This window comes from Antrostomus carolinensis, unplaced genomic scaffold, assembly GCF_000700745.2.
Source record: "Antrostomus carolinensis isolate BGI_N321 unplaced genomic scaffold, ASM70074v2 scaffold6330, whole genome shotgun sequence".
NCBI lineage: Eukaryota > Metazoa > Chordata > Aves > Caprimulgiformes > Caprimulgidae > Antrostomus > Antrostomus carolinensis.
In genome coordinates, this window is record NW_010287683.1 from 28,340 (window position 1) to 50,960 (window position 22,621).

At 41.0% G+C, this 22,621-nt stretch overlaps 1 protein-coding gene across 1 annotated transcript; it reads left to right on the top strand.

The window, feature by feature from the left end:
* Nucleotides 1–2,369: 2,369 nt before the first annotated feature.
* Nucleotides 2,370–22,585, top strand: LOC104521714 (elongation of very long chain fatty acids protein 2-like; the record flags this gene model as incomplete). Its single annotated transcript, XM_010163795.1, has 3 exons — nt 2,370–2,433; nt 7,362–7,549; nt 22,475–22,585. Coding segments are annotated over 3 exons (363 nt in total), but the record flags the coding sequence as incomplete, so codon positions are not given.
* Between the last annotated feature and the right edge of the window lie 36 nt (nt 22,586–22,621).

A 22,621-nucleotide genomic window follows, 5' to 3' on the forward strand; every position in this document is an offset into this window, starting at 1 on the left:
TTGCCATTAACTGCCCTCCCCAGCTATAAGGAGGCCGCTATAAGATCTCCCCGGAGCCTTCTCTTCTCCAGGCTGAACAGCCCCAACTCTTTCAGCCTGTCTTCATAGGAGAGGTGCTCCAGCCCTCGGATCATCCTGGTAGCCTCCTCTGGACTTGTTCTAGCTGCTCCAGGTCTCTCTTGTGATGGGGGCTCCAGAATTGGACGCAGTATTCCAGGTGAGGCCTTATGGGAGCGGAGTAGAGGGCAGTAATGGTCACTTGAATCCATTACAGTATTTTTTCCAAAGCAATCTGTTCAGTCTAACCACAAAACCCTCAAGCACAGGAGTAGCTCTCAAATTAACACAGCAGGTGGGCACACTGCAGACAAACGGCAGGGTGGCCTTCCCCAAACACCAGTACCTTCGTCATGAAATAACAACAGAAAACCTGCATAGCTCAAGGGTGTCAGAATGAAAGCAGACCTTTTGCACAGGTCCCACACCTGGAAATGAAGCTAACTCCTAGGACAGAAGCCACCCTTAGGCTGCTGAGGGAATTGTCTGAACTTGAGAAAATGTCTTTCTCCAAGGGCAGTAGTCCGGACCCTTTCCTAAAAGCTAGTTTAGTTTCCTCAGTGCTGCAAAGGATGAGAAAATTTCTTGTATCATGAATAAGCCATGAGAAAGCTGGGGAAGAACTGTTCACAAGGGCATGGAGCAATAGGACGAGGCATAATGGTTTTCAACTAGAAGAGGGTAGATTTAGGTTGGATATTAGTAAAAAGTTCTTCAATATGAGGGTGGTAGATCGTTGGAACAGGTTGCCCAGAGAGGTAGTGGAGGACCCATCCCTGGAGATATTCAAGGTCAAGCTTGATGGGGCTCTGAGCAACCTGCTCTAGTGAAGATGTCCCTGCTCACTGCAGGGGGGTTGGACTAGATGACCTTTGAGAGTCCCTTCCAACCCAATACATTCTGTGATTCTATGAATCATCAGTTTCATTCCCTCCTTTTTCAGAGCAAGTCCTTTTTGTTGTTAAAATATATATATATACATACTTTTAATCTGGGGATTTTCTTTAAGATAAAATGAACACAGCAGCACCTTTCAGAGACAGACCTTTACAACCTTTATGAAATCTGTTCACTTTGAGCATCCTGAGGACCAAACCGTAAAAGGGGAAGGAACACGAGGGGCTTGGAAGTGCCAGGAGCTTCTCCCTGCCCAGACCACAGCCCAGCCCCAACAGAGGAATGCAGAGGCCAGGGCTGGACCTACCAGGGTGCCAATGTGGTTCATTATGGGGTAGATTTGCTAATGCAGCTCAGGCTGGTGAGAAGATATCTGGCATTCAAAGGTGCCCTTGGCAGCTCTTACTCTGTGGAGATGCTCAGCATCACTCTGTGTCTTTCTTCTCAACTTGGCTCCATTTGCTCAGTGCTGAAATTGATTCGTCAAGCACAGCAGGGCATTGTTGGAAGGAAAAGAGGAAGAACCTGGCTGACCTCAGGCTTGTGGCAAAGAGTTGTTCAGGCACTGGCATGCAGGAAACCACTGCCCAGTACTGGAGTCTGGGAAGAAGTATTTTGGAGAGGTCACCATGTCCAAATGAGGGAAGGACTGTGTTGATCATGGCTTAGCTCCCAACTCAGTCACAGGCACAAACTTGCTAAGCCTGCCAGCTTAGCAGCTTCATTGACTTAGACCTCAAAACACAATGTGTCCGTAACGTGGCCTTCCTCTTCCTCCCTTTCTACATGACCTGAACTTCATTACTGGAGGTCTGGGTTCTCCTCCAGTTCTCTCTGACATTTTTTATTAACTTAGTGCCTGATTTAAGAGAAAGCTCTGTTGGCCCACTCCAAAAGTTTCTTTAAGAGTAAAGAGTAAAAAAAAAATTGAGATATTCTGCTGGTGTACCCTCACTAGGCTGGTTGCAACCAGGCAGCTTTGTGAAGCTTACCAAAGGAATTGCCAGTTCCTCTCTTCAAATAAAAAAAATTTTTTAAAAAATAAAAAAATCAGTTGAGAAAACATAAAAAACCCAAACAAAAAAGCATCTTTATTAAAGTGAAAATTACATCCATCACAGATGGGTTTGCTGTGTTACTTGTTCTTTTTCATTTGTAAAATCTTAATTTCCCTGCCTTAAGAGTTCTAGTTTGGGCAGTTTCCAGTAGGGAGGCCTCTGTTGTTACCTAGACCACAATCTGCCCTGAATTAATTTCTGAATTTGGGTTTTTTTCAGTACATGTGATGTTGCGTACTTTGGAAATACTTGAGCATGACATACTCTTTGCCAATTTGTTGTGGTTTTTCAACTGTATTCTCTATGTAAACTGTGAGAGAATGTCATTGTCACATATTCTTTATATATATTTTTTAGGAGCACCTGAAAGCTTTTGACCGGGAAGTAAATGAATTTGTGGACTATATGTTTGGACCTCGAGGTAAGCTGCTCCACCTATAGCCCTTTTAGGAAATAATAGCTATCCAGATTACCACTCCAAAACATTCTAATAAACAGAAGCAGTTAAAATCTTCTATCTGAATAATTTCTCATTGAAAAATATGGACTAGGCAGAATCACAGTATTTGCAGGAAGATGTCATTATTATAGGAAATCAATCAATCCACTGCATTTATAGAAAGCAAGTAGATTTCTGTTTTGATTGTTTGACATATTATCTGTAATACAAATTAAAACCAATCAGTTCATACTGAAGGTGAAAGACGAAATGGAACTTTAAAAAAAAAACCAACTTAAAATCATTAGATTTTAGAGTCCTTTGTTTCTGAGATTATTAAAGGATTTCAATTTTACATCCTAATGAAGATTTAAAAAATTGAAAGCCTGGATTTTTCTGAAAGTGGAAGATCTGTTTTGAGACTGATTCTCATTCATAATCCAGTTATTGTTTGGTCCAGCTACCTATCAAATAGCCTAATTCAAAAGGATGCTCAGGGCAAGAAAAGGGCTTAATTGCCCCACAAGATCACATCCAAAATTTCAGTAAACCAATAGACAGGAAGGGAGAACAAATGCACCTTTCTACTTCCTATTTTTGCTTTCTAAAATGGTTTGGACAATAACAACTTGAGTAACTGTACCTTAGAGGTGCCTCATGCTTAGTTAGGACTGAGACAAGCAATAATCAAATAAAAACAAAACAAAACAGAAAAACCCCGTGAAGTAGGACTGCAGAAAGAGAAAGGCCATGGCAAGGTGAGGATGATGCATCAAAGTCAAGTCTAAGAGTGCCAAGCAACTAAAGGAAAGTGGTAAGACAGGAACTTAGACAGCAGCCAGTCTTCTGAGAAGGTTCCTGTGAGGCCACCTTGCTGCCGATAGGGCTGGGCTTAAATATTCAGCTTCAAGAATAGCCTTGCAAACTTTCCTCCATGGTTTAATCCAGAACTGCTGCCCATGTGGGTGGACATATGCTTATGTATTCTCATTTTGTTGCAATAATGTCTTCCAGGTTCCAGAAACAGTTCTTGCCTAATTAGGAGGACAAGGGGAAAAAAGTTGTAGCATTCTTAAAATCAAGAAGTTCTCATTTTTCTTGGCTGGCTGGCTACAAAATCTTTTCCATCATCTCCACAGTAGATGTGAAGCTTAAAAGAAAGATTTCTGGGAAATACTGAACAGATTGGGAACTGCAGGAAAAGTGATTAATAATAAGTTTTATTAATGGCTACTACAATAGTGCCTTTTAATATTAATGAAGAAATGTGATCACAAGCATAAAGGCACTACTATTTGGGTTTGTTTTTTTTTTTTTCCAAATGGACATGATGTTGTCCTTCATTCCTCTTTCCTTGTTGGTCCAGAACACAATGTTTGAAGGAGCAAACTGTATTTAATCTAATGCAGAATACCACACAGATCCCTTTGGGCTTTTAGAATACCACACAGATCCCCTTGGGCTTTTAGAAAGCACTTTAGTTACACAAGTATTATTTGTATTACTTGCCAAGTACATCACCATCACTCTACAGACTTCTGTTCTGGAGATAGCATTTGTTTCTCCATGCCTCTTCACTATGATCTTTAATTTAACTGGTGGAATAATAACACAGTATCATACATTTCATTAATAATATAGCTCCCTCCAATGTGTTTACACACATAAATAATTCACAATAAATTGAAAACAGTTTTTAATTGGATAAAGTGATCCAACTAATGAAAATTTAATGAATTCTTGTGAGCTTCCCCAAATGGCCAAAACCACCAAACCGTTCTCCTTCTTAATCTCCACCAATTTTCATCCACAGCGCACACTTCATTCAGGTGCAAGATGGCTTAAAAGGATAGATAACAGTGGTCTATTCTTTTTAAAAAACAATCCTATATTTATGGTTTATATTTTAGGTAGTAACTCCTGAAATACTGATATCACTATACTGGTTTTAGTCATCATCACCAGCTGTGGCTGAGGGCATGAGAAGAGATAGAAAAGCACGTGCTAGTTCCCAGAGGCAATCCCTGCTCGCACCGATTGCACCAGGTTTACACAAGGTGCAGCACTGCACTACTAGAATAAGGGGCGTAGTAGCAAAGATGTGAATTTGATTTATATACAGGCATATTTTATGTCTTTGTTCACTAGTTCCAGCTGGACTTTGTACACAAATTTACCTCGATGTTTGCTATTGATCTCGCAGACTGAGTCCTTTGCATCAGGGAATAGAAGCCATATACATACCCATCAGTCGCATCTCTTAAGAAGAAGTGGTCTTACTGTTTGGTATTGGTCCATATATCCATATCTGGATAGATTATCTAGGCTCAAAGCAATACGAGAAACAGTGAAAGATTGTTCTGTAAGAGAAAGTTTTTCTAGAGTCGCCTTCATCTGCAGTATAATTTAGTGTTACTCAAAATTAAGGAATATTGAATTGCAGGAGCTAAATCTAGTTAATTGTTTGCTTGATTTATCTGTGAAAGAAATAAAATATATCATGAATAGATATATTTTAATAAAGTTATGATAAAGTAATAAGCACTCCTCCTCCCCTCAATTGAGGACGAACAGTAGCAGGGCGTTGGTGCAAAACCATCTACCCTCTGCACCTAGAGAGGTCTGAATCTACTCAGACAACTGGCCAAAGCTACACAGAAATCTGAATCAAAATGTTTTTAAACCTCACTGATAAAAGCCTGATACCTTTAAAGAGCCGAGGAGGCCTGCCACTCCTTTCAAAGGAGCCAAGGTTTAACCCCAAGGGTCTGGCACATTGTGGCCAGTGACTGTGAATGAGCTTATTCACGGAGTGATCAGAGCTTGTGGGCGCCTGCTCCTTCCCCTGCTATAGTCCAGTATTTTCACACTGTGGCTTTATTCACTGCTTTGGTCTCAAATTCAGATTCAATATTGTAAAAATAATCCTTTCTCCTGTTGACAGCATTCCTTTGTAGTACTTGAACGTGGAGATCGAATCGTCAGTCAACAGAAATACTTTTGATCTCTGTTTCCCCCAATAACTTTTTTTTAAATGCTTTGCCTTTCCTGTCCCTTTCTGCCACATAAAAACCTCCCTCTTCTTGTCATTCAGGGACAAGTGTAAGTGGAAAGAAAATAGTCACATTCCTTGGCTGCTGTTTATAAACTACTTTCTGCCAATAACTGTCTTATCCTTCAAGGTACCAAGGTCAGGGTAGAAAATAATCAGAGCAAGGGTGGCTTGTGAACTTCAAGAGGACTGTTGGAAGTGTTTTACTCTCACATTGAGGTGATCTTAAATAGACATTGAGATCAGCAGAAAGAAAACAGGCGTTATAGCTTGGTAAGGCACAGCAAAGCAAGGCTGCCCTACAGGAAGGGTGGTGCTTTGTCCGAGATGGCTGTTCGTGACTGCTTTAATCCTAAACTCTCCTCTCCTAGGGGTTTTGGGGAGTCCAGAAGGGAGAGCTAAAACCAGGAGACCACTAGACTTCCATAGTAACTTAGGTCTGGTTGAAAGTCTTTCCTACAAAAGAGCTAACATCCCACGTGGAACCCAAATCCAACACGAGTGTTACAGCCACTGCAATGGACATGAGGTGGGAAGTGGAGGGAGACTGTAATGAAAAAGATAGCTGATGTTCATAAGCAGATTATTCATTTAAAAATCCCACTTTATGGATACCTGTATGCACATATTTCTGAGGAAAAAAATAGTCGGAAAGAGTAAAGTACAGCAAAATTGCAATCATAACAGTTTGTTAAACACTTAGGCACATTTGGTTTTTCCATCAGCCATTGGCCAGTCTTTTCCAAATTCAACACAGGCAGAAAAATAGTAAAATGTTTTTCATACACTGAATACTTTTTCTTCTTTTACAATTTTTAACATAATCTTGGTCTTTGTAAAAAAACAAAAAACCCCCAAACTATGTAATTTAAAACAGTTTCTTAAGAGCAGAAAGAACTACTGTGACCTGCATAATAGCTTCTCACCGACTTATTTCTTCATTTACTCCATAAATTGCGACAGCTTTAGAGTAAACCTTTTTGAAAAACTAACCATCATGCCCCTTGTTCTTTTCATAGATGTCTAAAGATTGTTGCTGTGGAAAATTAACTCTAAATTTTACTCCATCTTGAAAAAAAAAATAAAACCAAGCCCCACACGCTCCTTTCACTCATGACATCCGGTTGCTCATAGGACAATGAAGCGGTGCCTCCAGATTGGCATACAGGATTAGGCTTTGCTCGCATACACAGAGTTATCTGATTACTGCCAATGGGATTACTTGTGTGAATAAGGCAAGCAGGATTTGACCTTAATATTTTGCTTCGGGAGCAGGCAAATGGAACAGAAACTGTGAGAAAGCAAATTGCCTTGCCATGTATCTTTGCTAACCACCAAAGTAAACATTTGCCATTTGTTTTTTGTAATTAGTGTTTTTGAAAAATCCTCCCCTTGTAGAAATGTTCTCTAACAAATGTTATATACCTTCATACTTACATGGTAAATACAAAATTAAAATAATACATGAATTGGCAATTTTACATGCATACTTTGTATTTAATACTATCTGCAAACTGCCCATCAAGCAGATTATGATATGATTTAGTTAAATATCAAGTTAAAGCATTAAATTCATTTTTCAAAAGCATATAGGAATCATTTCTTTTCATTTTCTACTTCCTGTTAAAATGAGGAAATTTAAGTGACCATAAGGAATTCCATGCAGTTTTCAGCACACATTCTCGGAATTAGTATGCAGTTTTGGGGAGGTAAAAGCAATGGGTAGCTCTTGCGAGCAAAGCAGGGCAGATTCCCTCTCATGCTTTTAGCAGGTTTTTTTCCACAATGTGACCTGCCTTATTTTAGCAATACTTGACCATTGCCTTCTTAATTGCTTGCTGCATGTGTTTCGTTTCAGATGCCAGGGTTAGAGGATGGTTCCTTTTGGACTCTTACCTCCCCACGTTTTTCCTTACTGGAGCATACCTACTCTGCATATGGCTGGGCAACAAGTTCATGAAGGACAGGCCTCCTTTCTCTCTCAGGGCTCACCTCATTGTATATAACCTTGGGATTACGCTGCTCTCCTTGTACATGCTCATAGAGGTAAGTGTTCTTCCATGTGGCACAGCCAAGAAAGGTGAGCAATAGACAGTTTTTACAGTTTCTAGGAAATTTAACATCAACAGCAAAGTAAATTTAAGATCAAAAATCCCTCAGTAGTTGAACAACGAGTTGTACAGTATCTTCTTATCTTAGATCTCAGCATGTTTTAACTGTCCCCACCTAGGGACAGCTAGCTGCTACCAGGACAGCAGCTACAAGCATGAATTTGAATCTGCAGCAGTTGCTCAGCTTAAACATGCCTACACCTCATTCTTCAGCACCCATGAATATGCCGATGGATTGGGTTTCATTCATATGACTGTCTATGGAATGATTTTTCTATGTACTAATGCCCATGCTTAAACCTCATCAGATTTATAGATGAGAGTAAGTACTGATTTATTTACACTGTTTGCAATTCAACGTTATTTTTCTGCTCTCCTGACTAAGAAGCTTTCCTCATATAGTCAGAGAGTAAGAGACAGACGTTAAAAACCTGACACTTCAGCCAAAAGCAAGTGGGGCTTGGAGGCTGAATATGGTCACACAGATTATTCACAAGTACTTCTCAGGAAGGAATGCGCTCACAGAAATCATGATCCATTCAAAATCAGAAGAGAAGTTTGAATGCATCTGATGATTTTGCAACAGCAGAGTACTCAAACAGTGCTCCTCAGCAGACGTGTGTGTTTTCACCTCCCCAGTGGGGAGCAGAAGCCAAAAGTCATTATTTTGATATTATTTGGGAGCTCCCCATCCTCAGCCTTGTGATAATTGAGGTACTTTTAATATTAAAGTCTTAACATCCATCAGAAGGGCAACGGAGCTGGTGAAGGGTCTGGAGCACAAGTCTGATGAGGAGCAGCTGAGGGAACTGGGGTTGTTTAGCCTGGAGAAAAAGAGGCTGAAGGGAGACCACCTTGCTCTCTACAACTGCCTGAAAGGAGGATGTAGAGAGGTGGGGGTTGGTCTGTTCAACCAAGTAAAAAGTGACAGGACGAGGAATTGGCTTCAAGTTGCGCCAAGGGCAGTTTAGATTGGATCTGAGGAAGAAATTTTTTACTGAAAGGGTTCTCAGGCATTGGAAGGGGTTGCCCAGAGCAGAGGTGGAGTCCCCATCCCTGGAGATATTTAAGAGTTGTCTAGACATAGTACTTAGGGACATGGCTTAGTCATGGTTTAGAGGACATGTCAGTGTGAGGTTAACAATCAAACTTGATGATCTTCTAGACCTTTTTCAATTGAGGCAATTCTGTGATTCTGTGATCACTTGTGGCCCCAAGAAACAAACACAAAAAGACAAAAATTACAAAAAAAATTCTGACATGACTTAAAAAGTGGCTGTGGGCATGAGAAGCTCTGGCTGAAGGATTTCCTGGTGTGACCTGCAGAGGTATGAGCTGGCATTGCTGCCTGGCCTGCACAGCCTCACAGCATTTCTTACTCCCTGGGCTCCCAGCCACAACAGCAATTTCCACAAGAGAAAACAAGGACTGACTGTTCTGTCAGCTGGACAAGAAACTTTGCAGAAGCCAAACAGGACCACAAAGATTTCAAGTTTTAAATTATTTTGAGCTAAACACGGGGTGAATAACCTGGTCAAAAGGCTGAACGGCAGGCTAGGTTTGTGCTTTTGTGCAGAGGACCAACTGCGCTACACAGAGCTTCATCCTGGTCAAAGCTCCAGTTGGCTTCAGCAGGTGCTGTGGGTGTCAGAGTGCAGGATCAGGCCCAAAGCAAAGGAGAAACCAACACAATTGCTGGAAGGTTTTATGATTCCATACTGATTGTCCTCCAGAATTTAAATTAACACTTTGATGTTTAAATCCCCATTTTCCTTGAAGGAAGGAACTGGGGTTGTTTAGCCTGGAGAAAAAGAGGCTGAGGGGTGACCTTCTTGCTCTCTACAACTACTTGAAAGGAGGTTGTAGCGAGGTGGGTGTTGGTCTCTTCTTTCAAGTGACCAGTGATAGGACAAGAGAAAATGGCCTCTAGTTACACCAGGGGAGGTTTAGATTGACTATCAGGAAAAATTTCTTTACTGAAAGGGTTGTCAAGCATTGGAACAGGCTGCCCAGGGAGGTGCTTGGGTCACCATCCCTGGAGGTATTTAAAAGACGAGTAGATGTGGCACTTAGGGATATGGTTTAGTGGGCATGGTGGTGTTGGGTTGATGGTTGGACTAGGTGATCTTAGAGGTCTTTTCCAACCTTAATGATTCTATGATTCTATAACTGTCTTCAGTAGCAGGACTCAGAAAAAAAGGATTAACTGAACAAAAAACAAAAATACTGCTCCCTTCCCCTTGCAGGCTGACTTGGCCTGCCACAAGTAAATGAACGAACCAAGAGAATTTTAGCAGGTCTCACTTACATGAATGAAGCAAACTTGGGTTTTGCCACCTTCACATCCTTGTAGGAATTGCGTGGAGCCAGTTCCCCTTCAGCCATCCGACTGCCCTGTCCTTCCCGAGGCTACCTTTGCTGCACACAATTGCTGAGTTGTTTTACTCCTCAGATTAGTCCCTTTAGACCTCGATTCTGCAGCTGGAGGGGGCAGATTTACACCTCTCAGGCTGCAGCTGGGCATGGCTGGCAGTGACCTGTAGCTCCACATTCTCCATTTTCCAGAACCTGGGAGACATCATGACTGATCCACACTGCCAGTTGTTCACTGCAGATTTCACTCTTAGCTCTGGACTGTCAACCAGGCTGGTTTTACACTGTACAAAACATTCTTCCATCATAGTGGCTCTGCATTTTTTTCATAGTCTACTTGCCTGCTTCCTATTACAGCTTCTCCTGTGAAGGAGCAAAATGGAAGTTAAGACTTGCAGACCTGCCTCAGGCAGCTTGTACATCCCTGCTGAAGGCAAATGGGAGAGCAGAAATCATCTTCAGTATTGAATAAAGTTATGGTGACTCAATATTTCAAAATGTTTCATTTCCAAAGCTTCTTTCTGGCCCTTATTCTCTGTCTTTTGTGCCTCTTTAAGGCAAGAGTTACCTATTTTTAGAGCATTCTGCCCAGTGGTTTCTTATGTAAATAGAGCTGATACCTTCAGTGAGTATGATTCAGGATTAATTCCTAGTTAGAGACATCTCTAACTGTTGTCTTATTCCTCCATCCTCCCACTGCACCTGGACCCCTCTGGTCTCTCTTACAGAGATAAATCACAAAATAATAAGCTCTATTGTAGAGATAAACTGCAAAACCCCCTTCCATTTATTGGCATTGTTCTTATTTCTTCTTGGTTTTGTTTATAAGGTGCCACACAATTTTTCTTGTGATAGCTCTAGAATAGAGTGGGTGCTTCTTAGACATCCAAAAGAAAAATATCTCATTCAAGAGAAAAATATCTCATTATCTCATTCAAAAGAAAGGGTGTTTCTCCAAATGCAGACTGTCCCACATGATGGCTTTAATAAGAAACATGGTAAACCAGCTGATGGGCGTACTTGTGCTGCAATTCTTAGCAATCCTAAACCTAGTTTAGCTATCCCTTGACTACAGTTCACTTGCACAACTACAAGGCAAGAAGATGAAGGTTATACCAAGGAGTCATAACAAAAGGGTTCGTTTTAAATCTCCAAGAACAGATTCCTCTTTACAGCCAGAGCTCCACGTGAACATCATGAACATCTGGGAGCTAATTTTAGCTCCATGAGCTCTGAGGTGAACCAATTTCTGAAGTACTTGGAGGAACAGCTCCAGGACAACTCTAAGGTCAGATACCCCTATTAGCCTCGAAGGACAAGATCTAAAGAAAAACTTTTGTCTTAAGAAAGTGTTAGGTACCTTTGAAGGCTTTCCAGAAGGGTAGTTTATTAGACCTTAATTTAGACTTCCGAGTTAGGCAGATGGATTTTCTTGAAGTTGTCAAAGGCACTTACCTCTCCCCAGTGGATAGAATGGAGAAGTGGGGCACTTAGTTTTGGAACACGGCTTTTTCAAGTACCTGAAGTTTAGATGCAAGAGCTGTGCTTAAACTAGGCAGGCTGCAGGTGCACTGCCAAGGGGCCAGAAGACAATTCCCTCCACCCTTGCTGCTACAAGAGAAACCGGCATCAGAATTTGTTACTGACGTTCATAGACCCAGATCAAGTCCACTGATCCAACAACAAGTTCTAGTAATGTTGCCAAAAATCTGCATAAAGGAAAACAACCACCATCGTTTTATTTTAATAAAAATAAAAGCTTTTAGCTATTTCACTGAAGAAATATGTGCCTTTCCTCTACACAAATCTCTGCCTAAGATCCTAAAAGTACCAACTATGAGCAGAAAACTAGCTTACTGTGGAAAGCAATCAGGTCTTTGCATATTTTAAAATTATTTCACGTGCAAGTGAACACACAAACCACACTCCAGGGATGCAGTCTGAGGTGCCAGGGGCCAAGATAAGGTTTTGAAGTTCACCACAGGATAAAACCGTCACAACTCCAATGATTAATTAAAACTGGAAACAAAGGAGACCAACACTGATGTCTGAATTGTGAAATTACTCAGGTAATGATACTCTCCCTCATTAACAGGGAAAAACGTAATCTGCTACCATGGTCTTAGGCTGCTTTCCCCAGCAGCGAGTACCACCTCCACCCTACTTAAATTAAACCTCAGTTAGTCATCAAGCTCTCACCCAAGTCCTTTTGTTGATCAGGCACTGAGCAAACCGGGACACTGCTACATCTGGATCAGATTAAAAAGGAGATCTGGAGATACATGTCATTATCATAGGGGTGGCGTGATATCTCAGGCTACCTGTATCCCCAGGTCGTTTCACAGACTTATTACAAATCTATAGGATTTGTAAGCAAGCAACCACATCCATGTGGGGAATCAGGACTTGCACGTGAGGACCCCTCAATTCAGAGCAAAGGAAAAAGAGAAGTGCACAAGTATTGCAAGCCCAGAGAATTAACCTTTTTAGTAAAGCCAGAAGAAAAATCTTTTACCTTACGGGATTAAAAAAATTGGTAAATCGCTTTCACTTTACATGTTTTTAGGAGATGAAAATTCACCCCATAGTAAGTCCAATTATAGTCATGACTGAATTACAGTAATGACTTGCAGAATCCATAGGTGCCAAGATGATGTAAGGATTCAAAGGAGTACCAGTATTGCCTTCTCTATATCCCCTGATAGCAGGGAAAGGTCAGAAGCACAGTGCTGGCACAGTCAGGGCCACCAACCACTATTTTTAACCCTACGTCTCACAAATTACTAGAAAGCCCATTATAACACCTGGATTTGGGACAACAGTGGGCAAAATGAACGAGACAAACCAAAAATAGAAGGAGCACTTAAACTCTGTTCTATTCCATCATTATAATGGTGGACACCTGAAAGATTTGTTTCCTAAATGTGCAAGTGTTAAAAAGATAGAGCTTGAATTGCAGAAGGTCTAAGTAAAGCTTTAAAAGTGCAGGTGATGACAAAAACGGGTTTTTTGTTTTGTTTTGTTTTTTAAAAAAGACAGATCACAACTGATTTGTACTGTCCTGGAATTTTACTATAGAAATCCAGCTTCAACATAGTGATTTTTTATTTTTTTTTTAAGATTGTAATAAATGACTGTTTATTCCTTCATTCTATTGTTCAGCAGTTAGCACATGTAAATTTAGCAGAGAAGTAAGGAATTAATCTACATCCATAAGAATTGGTGCTTGAGGTGAAGGCTTCCTTTGAAGTAATTCCTTAATTAGGACAGAAAGACTGTCTTAATCTTAGGGAAACAAGGGAAAAAAGAACAAAGTGAGAAAACAGAAGAGATCAGGTGTACTTTTCTATCATTTAGAAGAAGGGAGAAGTGAGAGAAAAAACTAGACAGTAAAAGGTTACTGAGAGCGCAGTGTAAAGCGGTGAAATGTGAGGACAAAAGCAAACAGCTTTTTTGAGCAAGTAAGAACTTTGTCTGAATAGAGTTAAATTCCCAGGTGTTCTTCTATCTTAATCAAATAATTTGTTTGGATAGCTGAGGAGCTGACTTTGCTGTCCTTGCCTGCAATTATTCTAGCTGGACATGTTGTCCTCACTTCTCAGTTTTCATCCTCCGAGTTCTCCATGTCTTTGCTCCTGACCTTTCTGAGCTCTGCATTAGGTAGAACATTTAGCCTGCTCATCAAAAAGGCAGTGCTCTGGATCTCACCTGCATGTTCAAATGGAATTCATTAGAACTTTATTAGAAATCAAGAGTAAAAATTCATATGATGGGGTTTTTCACATGTGCAAAGCCTCTGATACCATAACTGGTACTGCAAAGTAACATACCGGAGCTATTCAGAATAGGAGATGTAATAAAAAAATTCATGGAAAATAAGCCTAGAAGAGATTTTTTTTTAACATATTCCACTATACCAGATAATAGCAACACACAAAATAATTATCACTTGTAACTAAGTTCAAGCCATTTTGAAGTCAGTTCAGAAATCCTTCTAGCAGTCTCCTGTTTACTTAAATAAAGGGTATGAAATGGAACTGGCTGGGAGTTTCTCCATGACATAGCTTTATATTTGAAAGTTTTTGTTGATAAAAAAATCAGGCATTTATTAAAACTTAATTTTGGAAGGGGCTTTTATTTTTATCACTGTGATAAGAAATTTCTGACCCCAAAACAAGGAGGAGACAAGGAACCACTTACTTCCTGTGCTCTGGAATAACCAGTGTCCTTTTAGTCAGGATGCTCAAGCAGGATGAGAGATCCAACATGCAGTCCAGCTGTACCTGTTGCAGGTCAGGATAGCAAATCCCAGTCGATGTATTACAGAATTAGCCAATCTTTTTGGGGAGACACTATGCATGCAATTATTTGACCTCTAATTATACTCATGGAGAGATGGGAGCAGCCCAAAGAATGCTCTTTACAGTTTTATCCCCATGAAAAATATCTCAACTGCATCATAAAGAAGGACAACAAAGTATTTTAATTGTGAAAAATCTTGTAGGGTATTTCCTATTCAGCATCTGTTTCTTGTTTGGTACAACACTGCTACTAAGTTGGTACTTTTGGGTAAACTGAGGCACTGACCAAGTGGTTGGGTCTAGGCTCCTGGAATCTCCCAGTCCTAGGCTGAACAATCTAGCCCACACTGCTTCACTGTGGGGTCTGTAGTCTTTCCAGACTACATCTTATTTGAGATCTTCAGGACACAAGAGCAGCGATCTGGAAACTCAGGCGATTCTGCATCTCAGCTATCCATCTAAAATCTGGGATTATACCACAATCCTTGAAGGCTCATCTAAAAATAGGCAACCTATATAGAGAGATATTCTTCAGCAAATACTATTCACAGATGATTTTACAATTGAATGTCCTAGCCAGAAAACCCACCTGAAAGCTTTCTAGATATTGTTTAAGACCGATTCAATGACAAATGAAGGATGATTAATGGTACACCTTCCTCTGTTCATCTACTTACTACATAAAAGTGCAACGGTCTCAGTAGCATTACAGCATGCCTTCACCCCAGCCTCTTGGAGATAGGAAGACAATTCAGATGTTTCATGCTTGTGGAACTGAGCCATGTTACAGTCAAGGAGCTGATTTCTCCCTTTAAAAACTAAAAAAGGAAGGTCAGGTGAGATGATGAATACTTGGCCTCTGTTTTTAGACACTGATAATCTTCTGAGGCATTTCATTCTAAAGTTCATTTAAAATAAAAATATGCAGAAAATATATTTTAAAAATAAAAAACGCAAAGAAAACAAAATCATTCCTCCCTCCTTCCTGAGACACAGTCCTGAGTGTTTTCTTAGACTCCTTTTCCTTGGGATGTCACCAGCAGGTAACTGCTTTTAGGAATGTTTTGTCCAAGTCTCTAGATCCAGGGAGGAGCTGCCATTCACAAGGACTGACAAAAATCTCCTCCAATAGTCAAAAAAATTCACAGCCCTGTAAGTTAGACTCTTCTTTCCACTTAGAAAGATATTCTCCTTACTTAGTTTAGCAAGGTCTCCATTGCTTGAGAAGATTGGTCAGACCAAGTTGTTTTAATTGGTCTGAGTGGTGGAGTCCCAGAGAAACCCCAGTAAAGCATCATATACAATGTTAAGAAGCTTCTTGCTCTGTGTTTTTCCACAAGGACACCAGTGCTCATCCTCCCATTGTAAACTTTTGAGAAGAATTTCAGTTATTTGGGTACTAATTCCATTATTAGTTTTTGGTTTCTCCTTCTGAGCTATTTCTTAATAGACAGCCAATATACAGGATAGACTATTTCAGTTGGAAGGGACCTACAATGATCACCTAGTCCAACTGCCTGGTCAATTCAGGGCTGACCAAGCTAAAGCATGTTGTTAAGGACATTGTCCAAATGCCTCCTAAACACAGACAGGATTAGGGCATCGACCACCTCTCTAGGAAGACTGTTCCAGTGTTTGACCACCCTCTTGGTAAAGGAATGCTTCCTCATGTCCAATCTAAACTTTGCCTGGTGTAGCTTTGAGCCATTCTCACATGTCCTGTCACTGGATCCCAGGGAGAAGAGCTCAGCACCTCCCTCTCCCCTTCCCTCTTCAGGAAGCTGTGGAAAGCCCTGAGGTCACCCTTCAGCCTCCTTCTCTCCAAGCTAGACAAGCCCAGAGTCCTCAGCTGCTCCTCACAGGACATTCCTTCCATTACCTTTCACCAGCTTTGTTGCCCTCCTCTGAAAAAGTTCAAGGACCTTCACATCCTTCTTAAATTGTGGGCCCCAGAGCTGCACACAGTACTCAAGGTGAGACTGCACCAACGCTAAATACAGCAGGATTATCACCTCTTTTGACCAGCTGGTTTTGCTGTGATTGATGCACCCCAGGATGTGGTTTGCCCTCTTGGCTGCCAGGGCACACTATTGACTCACCACACTGAGCCTGCTCTCCACCAGCACCCCCAGACCCTTTCTTCAGGGCTGCTCTCCAGCCACTCCCCCCCCCAGTTTGTGCCTATGCCTGGTGTTACTCCAGCCTAGGTGCAGAACCTGGATTTTGATTTGTTAAATTTCATGCCATTAATCATAACCCGATGGTCCAATATATTTAGATAGCTATGCAAGTCCTCTTGTCCCTCAAGAGAATCAACAGCACCTCCCAGTTTGGTGTCATCAACGAACTTGCTAATGGTGCATTCAACTCCTGCATCCACATCATTGATAAATATATTGAACAGAACTGACCCTAGAAATTACCCCTGAGGACCACTGCTGGTGATCAGTTGCCAGCCAGATGTAGCCAGATGTTGGTGCCTCACCCTCTGTTCTTCTTCTGCCCTGGGACAAGGGGGAACCATCCTGTTGCTTCCAGGAATTTTCTGAGAAAGCCCAACATGCACAGAGTTGTTCCTACAAGTCAAAGAACACAGAGAAATCACAGCCAGTAGAAACAGAAATATCCATTCAGAAAATCATGTTTTTGCTTTCTTCTCAAGCCTACCTTCAGAGGACAGATGCAGGAACAAGCTACAGCTGTGAGATTTTTGAGGCTAAAAGCTTGAAACAACCAGGGGCCAGGCCCCTAGGTCCAGGCTCTTGGTGCTTAGTCTGCTACTCAGCAAAAATATTTATTTTATTTCGGAGACTTTATGGGTTTTCTCATCTCCTTTTCCAACATAAGGGATATGAATGAAATACTTGAAAAAAATCTTGATACAACCAAGTAGGACAGTTTGGCACCAGCAGGAAAGTTTCTTAACTTTTAACACACAAGAGAGACCAGCAAAGTGAGAGACTTTGGCACCATCTTCTGCTGCTTCCCCCCCTACCCACCCTGAGATTTCTTAGAGGAACCAGTTCTCATTCCTGAATAATGTGATTTTTTTGAAAAAAGGCGTAAGTTGGACTGCTGCAGCAAAGCAACTGCTGTGAATCCTCATGCTGTTTATACTCAAGTAGATGAGTAAAGGTTGTTTATTGGTGTAAAAACTGGAATCTCTTAAGAACAGCGTTAGGGCAACAGCAAAATATGAAAACTCTGCTAATTAACAGGATGTTGCTGCTTAGCAGAAATTTTTCAGAAGGCAGCACTTTCCTCTTTACTTGATCTGTGTTTCTAAATAGCTTCAAACAATGCATGTGTTAGTATTATTTTCAGGGCAAGCTGCCAAGAATGTAAAGCATTCAGAGAATTGTTTTCTAGCAAAAGAGAATGTGTTTTGAAAGAGATTTTGAAGATTTCTTATCTCTCTAATATATCCTGCACTCGCACCATCTATGCATGATTAATAATGCCCTCAGCTCTACAGAATCATGGGAGTGCTCAGCATGTGAAAAGAAACAAAACTGAGACAGTACACCTAAGATATGAGTTGGGTATCAGAAAAAGACAGACAAGTAGGTGAGCATCTTGTGTCAAGGTAGCAGCTTCTGTTCCAGATGTGCAGCTGGCTCACTTGGTACCATTGGGTAAGCTGTTTACCTTCCATATAGTTGTTAGCCAACATGGAATTCATGGCCTAGGACCACCAGGATCCCAAAAAAGTACTCTCTGCCTTCCAAGTTTCCCAATTTATTTTTTATTAGTTATCCAGACATCTTGAAAATAAACTTACAAAGTAGAGCAATCAAAACTCAAAGTGGATTCCTCTCTTTTCCCTAAAGGAGACCCAGCAGTATGTAAAGCACTACAACAGAGAAGAGAAATGTCGAGCTACAGAAAAGCTGATATGAAAGAGCAAGGTTAGGAGTCAAAACAGATCTTCACTCTAAGCTGCTGGATCTTGAAACACAGGCACAAATCAGAGTGAACTCTGCTGCCAAGTCAAAAGACTGGGGGATTGGACTAGATGATCTTTCGAGGTCTCTTCCAAACCCCAACATTCTGTGATTCTGTGAATAGGCACAGAGTATGATCTGCAAAATCTGGCATTGTAGAGAATCATGGAAGAAGAAACAAAAGAAATTAATGAAAACCCTTAGCCCAAAGCTTGCTCTCCATTTGCATGCTGACAAATCATGACGAGTTGCAGATTTCTCAAATACCAAGTTAAAAATTTGTGATACTGAAAAGGAATATTTATTTTATTTCTGAGCCTTTATGGGTTTTCTCATCACCTTTTCCAATGTAAGAGCTATGAATGAAATACTTGAAAAAATCTTGATACAACTGAGGAGGCCAGTTCAACACTAGCAGGAAAGTTTCTTCACTTCTAACACACAAGAAAACAACATACAAGAGTTTTGAAAATCAGTCTACTGTAATCATATACAAATCAGAACATTTCTAAAACACACTAATCCAGATATTTAAAATGGCTACTTTTTCTAGCAAATTTTACCAGAAAATTTTATGAGGTTAGGTATCTTCAGCAAAGCAAAAAAAATGAGTTAGTTGTTAAAAGAAGAGAAGAAGTTAAGAGTAAAATGTTTTCAGCATTGAAACCTGATTCCCCAAAATAAATTAATAAATTTGATCAATTTAAGCACAAAAAAGCTATGAATTTACAACATAGAATGCAATAGAATCAATCAGGTGAAATTGTATTAATTAATCTTGGAAAAAATGTTAAAAATGGCATACCTCTCATAAGACAAAATTATTTAAGAGCTTTAGATAAAGAATGCTCTTTAGATAAAGATAGGCACATCATATCACATTGCTAAGTTACAACTATAAATACAACAAAACACAAGCTTTATCTCTTACCTTAACACAGCAAGAGAGTGCATTCGCAATAGCAGCTTACAGTTTCTCAGTAAAATCAGGAAAAAAGGTTCTCCGTAGTATCTGACGTTACCTTGCAGAAGAATGGAAAAGCAGTCACCTCTTCTTTTGTTTTTAGGGTTTGGAGGTTTTGTTGGTCATGATTTCAACTCCCTACAACCACTCCCACTTGTAAAGCCAATGAGGGTTTCATTATCGTTGACTGAGAAAAATAAAGTAGCAAGAGGTAATATCATTTAGTTTCTGTTGTGGTTTAACACCAGCTGGCAACTAAGCACCGCACAGCCACTCACTCACTGCCCCTAGTTGGGATGGGGAAGAGAATCAGAAAAGTAAAAGTGAGGAAATTCTTGGGTTGAGATAAAGACAATTTCACAGATAAAGCAAAAGCTGCGAGCACAAGCAAAGCAAAACAAGGAATTCATTCACCACTTCCCATGGGCAGGCAGGTGTTCAGCCATCTCCAGGAAAGCAGGGCTCCATCACATGTGACAGTGACTTAAGATGACAAACACTATCACTCCAAATGTTCCCCCCATCCCTCTTCTTCCCCCAGCTTTATCTGCTGAGAATGACGTCCTACACTATGGAATACCCCTTTGGTCAGTTGGGGTCAGCTGTCCCAGCTGTGTCCCCTCCTAACTTCTTGTGCACCCCCAGCCTCCTCGCTGGTGGGCCAGTATGAGAAGCTGAAAAGTCCTTGATTCTGTGTAAGCCCTGCTCAGCAACAACTAAAACATCAACGTGTTATCAACATTCTTCTCATCCTAAATCCAAAACAGTATTATACCAGCTACTAGGAAGAAAATGAACTCTATCCCAGCCAAAATCAGGACACTTCCTGCTCCTATTAGTAAAGTAGCAGCAGAGGTTTCCAGCAGAGCTCATTTTTGAGGCTATGCCTTACCAAAGCTCCCAGATGTCACCACCACAGTTTTCTGGCATCCAGGATATTGCCTCCAGATGAGCAGGAGCTCCAGCACTCTTTGACCGTACTGCTCCTAGCCAAGAACAATATGACAATTCCATTTTCTTCAGCATTTCTCAAGTAACAAAACAGAGTTGAGAGCAAATCTTCAGCATCAGTCTGTCAATGCTGTTGTACCTGCCTATTCCAAAAGTCTGTTTGGGGATCACTCACCTCTCATTTGGAGAGAAAATCCAAGGCAGGAGAGTGCACAAAGACAGCACTGAAAGGAGCTACCCAGAAAAGGAACCATACAGTAACATCTCCCCATCCCTCATGAAGCTGATACCTATTGCCAACTCCATCACAGGCACAGAGCTAAGGACCAAAGACATGCCACGGGAGGGACAGTTGCCCAACAGAAATGACCTCTTTTCCTCTCAGCTGCTTTTTGAAAGATAATAGGGAACTGAAGTGGCATGATTTGCTTTTCTGAAGGAGTTTTAACTCCCTTCTCTTGAGCACCTCTGCAGGTTAAGTTGGTTGGAGAGGTGTGACCCATGACTCCCCTTCCCAACCCCCTGCCACAGCAGGAAAAGGAGAGGAGCCCACATGTCCCAGCTCTGCATGTTTGCAGGCACAGCACCCAAGAGAGGCCAACTTGGTGAGACCAGTTGTGATCTTAGCTGCACTGAGCATTTGTTTGAGAACCTCTAGCTGGGTTTCTGCTTTTCCCCCGTTTTCAGACTCCAGTCCCATTCTGTTTGGTTTGGTGACCTCTGGCACAGACGTAGGCGAATCCACTGAAACACAGGCTGTTCCAAAAAGGAGTGGGTTTGTTTCAGTTGTTATATAGCAGTTATCTGCAAAACACTCATATATATTGTCTTTTCATCTCTCTCTGCAATCTCTATGGGTTATTTTGGTGACATACACCAGCTATATTAGAATTACAGGGACAATCACAGAATTGCAATTCAGAGGAAAAAAAAATAGATGATCCTGGCTCTCCATGTTTTATTGCTTATTATAAATTTATTATAATAATAAATTATTTAAATTATTTATTTTAAATTTATAATAAGCTTTCTGGGCTATTTGCTAATTCTCCAGATAATATCAATAATATTTTTGTGTTTTATAGCCTGTGACACATTCAACACAGGAGACTACTTTTCATTCTGAAGTGGAGGGAAAAGCCTGTACAGACAGTGACACACACCTGCCCTGTGAACGTAGTGCCAGAGTTGAAAGCAACCCACTGCTCACAGCATCTTGCAATCCTGCTTACAGCACAACACTTTGGTGTATTTCTCCTGCTATCACTCACTGCATTCTCTGTAGAGAGGGAGACAGACTTTAGAATATTAATTGCTCAGTCTGGCCCCCAAAACCACTTTTCACACATTGAAAAATAATCAAGACTTTTTAAAAAAATAAAATAAAATAAACAGACTCTACATAGCATTTGTAGATAACAGATTATGCTCCCTACTCCAAAAGGGCTGCTGAATGCTTTAGGTGGTCATTACTATAAATATATTCCACATTAGAGTGACAGGACACTGGAACAGGCTGCCCAGAGAGGTTGTGAAGTCTCCTTCTCTGGAGACATTCAAAACCCACCTGGATGTGTTCTTGTGTGACCTACCGTAGGTGATCCTGCTCTGGCAGGGGGGTTGGACTAGATGATCTTTCGAGGTCCCTTCCAATCCCCAACATTCTGTGATTGTGTGAAAAGCCACCATAAGGCTTTCTAGAAAGCTTCTGCTCCATCACAGCGTGGTAGCCTGACATTTCATTGCTTTGCTTCCCAGTATGATATCCACCAAATCTAAGAAATTGCTTGTGGGTCTATTCATGCCTCCATTCAGCACTATGCCCGCTCTCCTCTACTTCCTCCTGTGTAGGATAAAGAAACACGTACAGCATTAGGAAATATTTCTCCCATTGCACTACTTTGGATTTACCTTCTGTTTGCTTCCTTGGCATCAGGGAATTTTTCTCAAGGAGGGTTTTCCAGGAGTAGCAATGTTACATTCTGTTTGTATTGCTTCAGCTCAGAGATACGATATTCAAGCATGAGCTTTGGAGTGAGGATCACTGCACTAAGTGATAAGACATTTTAATGGATGCCTTGAAGGCTCTAAAGCTAGAGAAATGTAAAAGGCATTCCATTTCAATGTATATCTCCAGCAGAACCTGATGTCTTTTCCATTTCACAACAGATGATATCAGCAAGATGTCTGTTTAGGAGCATCCATTCATGGAAGGAGTAGGAACCTACTGTACTTCTGCTTTTTTCAAAAAACACAAAAAAACTACAGGAGTAAAACCAAACTGCTATGTCTGCTCATGAACATAATTGCTGTGTTTTCTGTTCCAGCTCATCCTTGCCACATGGGAAGGAGGTTACAACTTGCAGTGCCAGAACCTCCACAGCGCAGGGGAGGCTGACATCCGGGTGAGACACAGCAGCAGCTCAGCCCCCATGACAGTCCATCCTTCCTTCCCTCCACGGCAGTCCATCCTT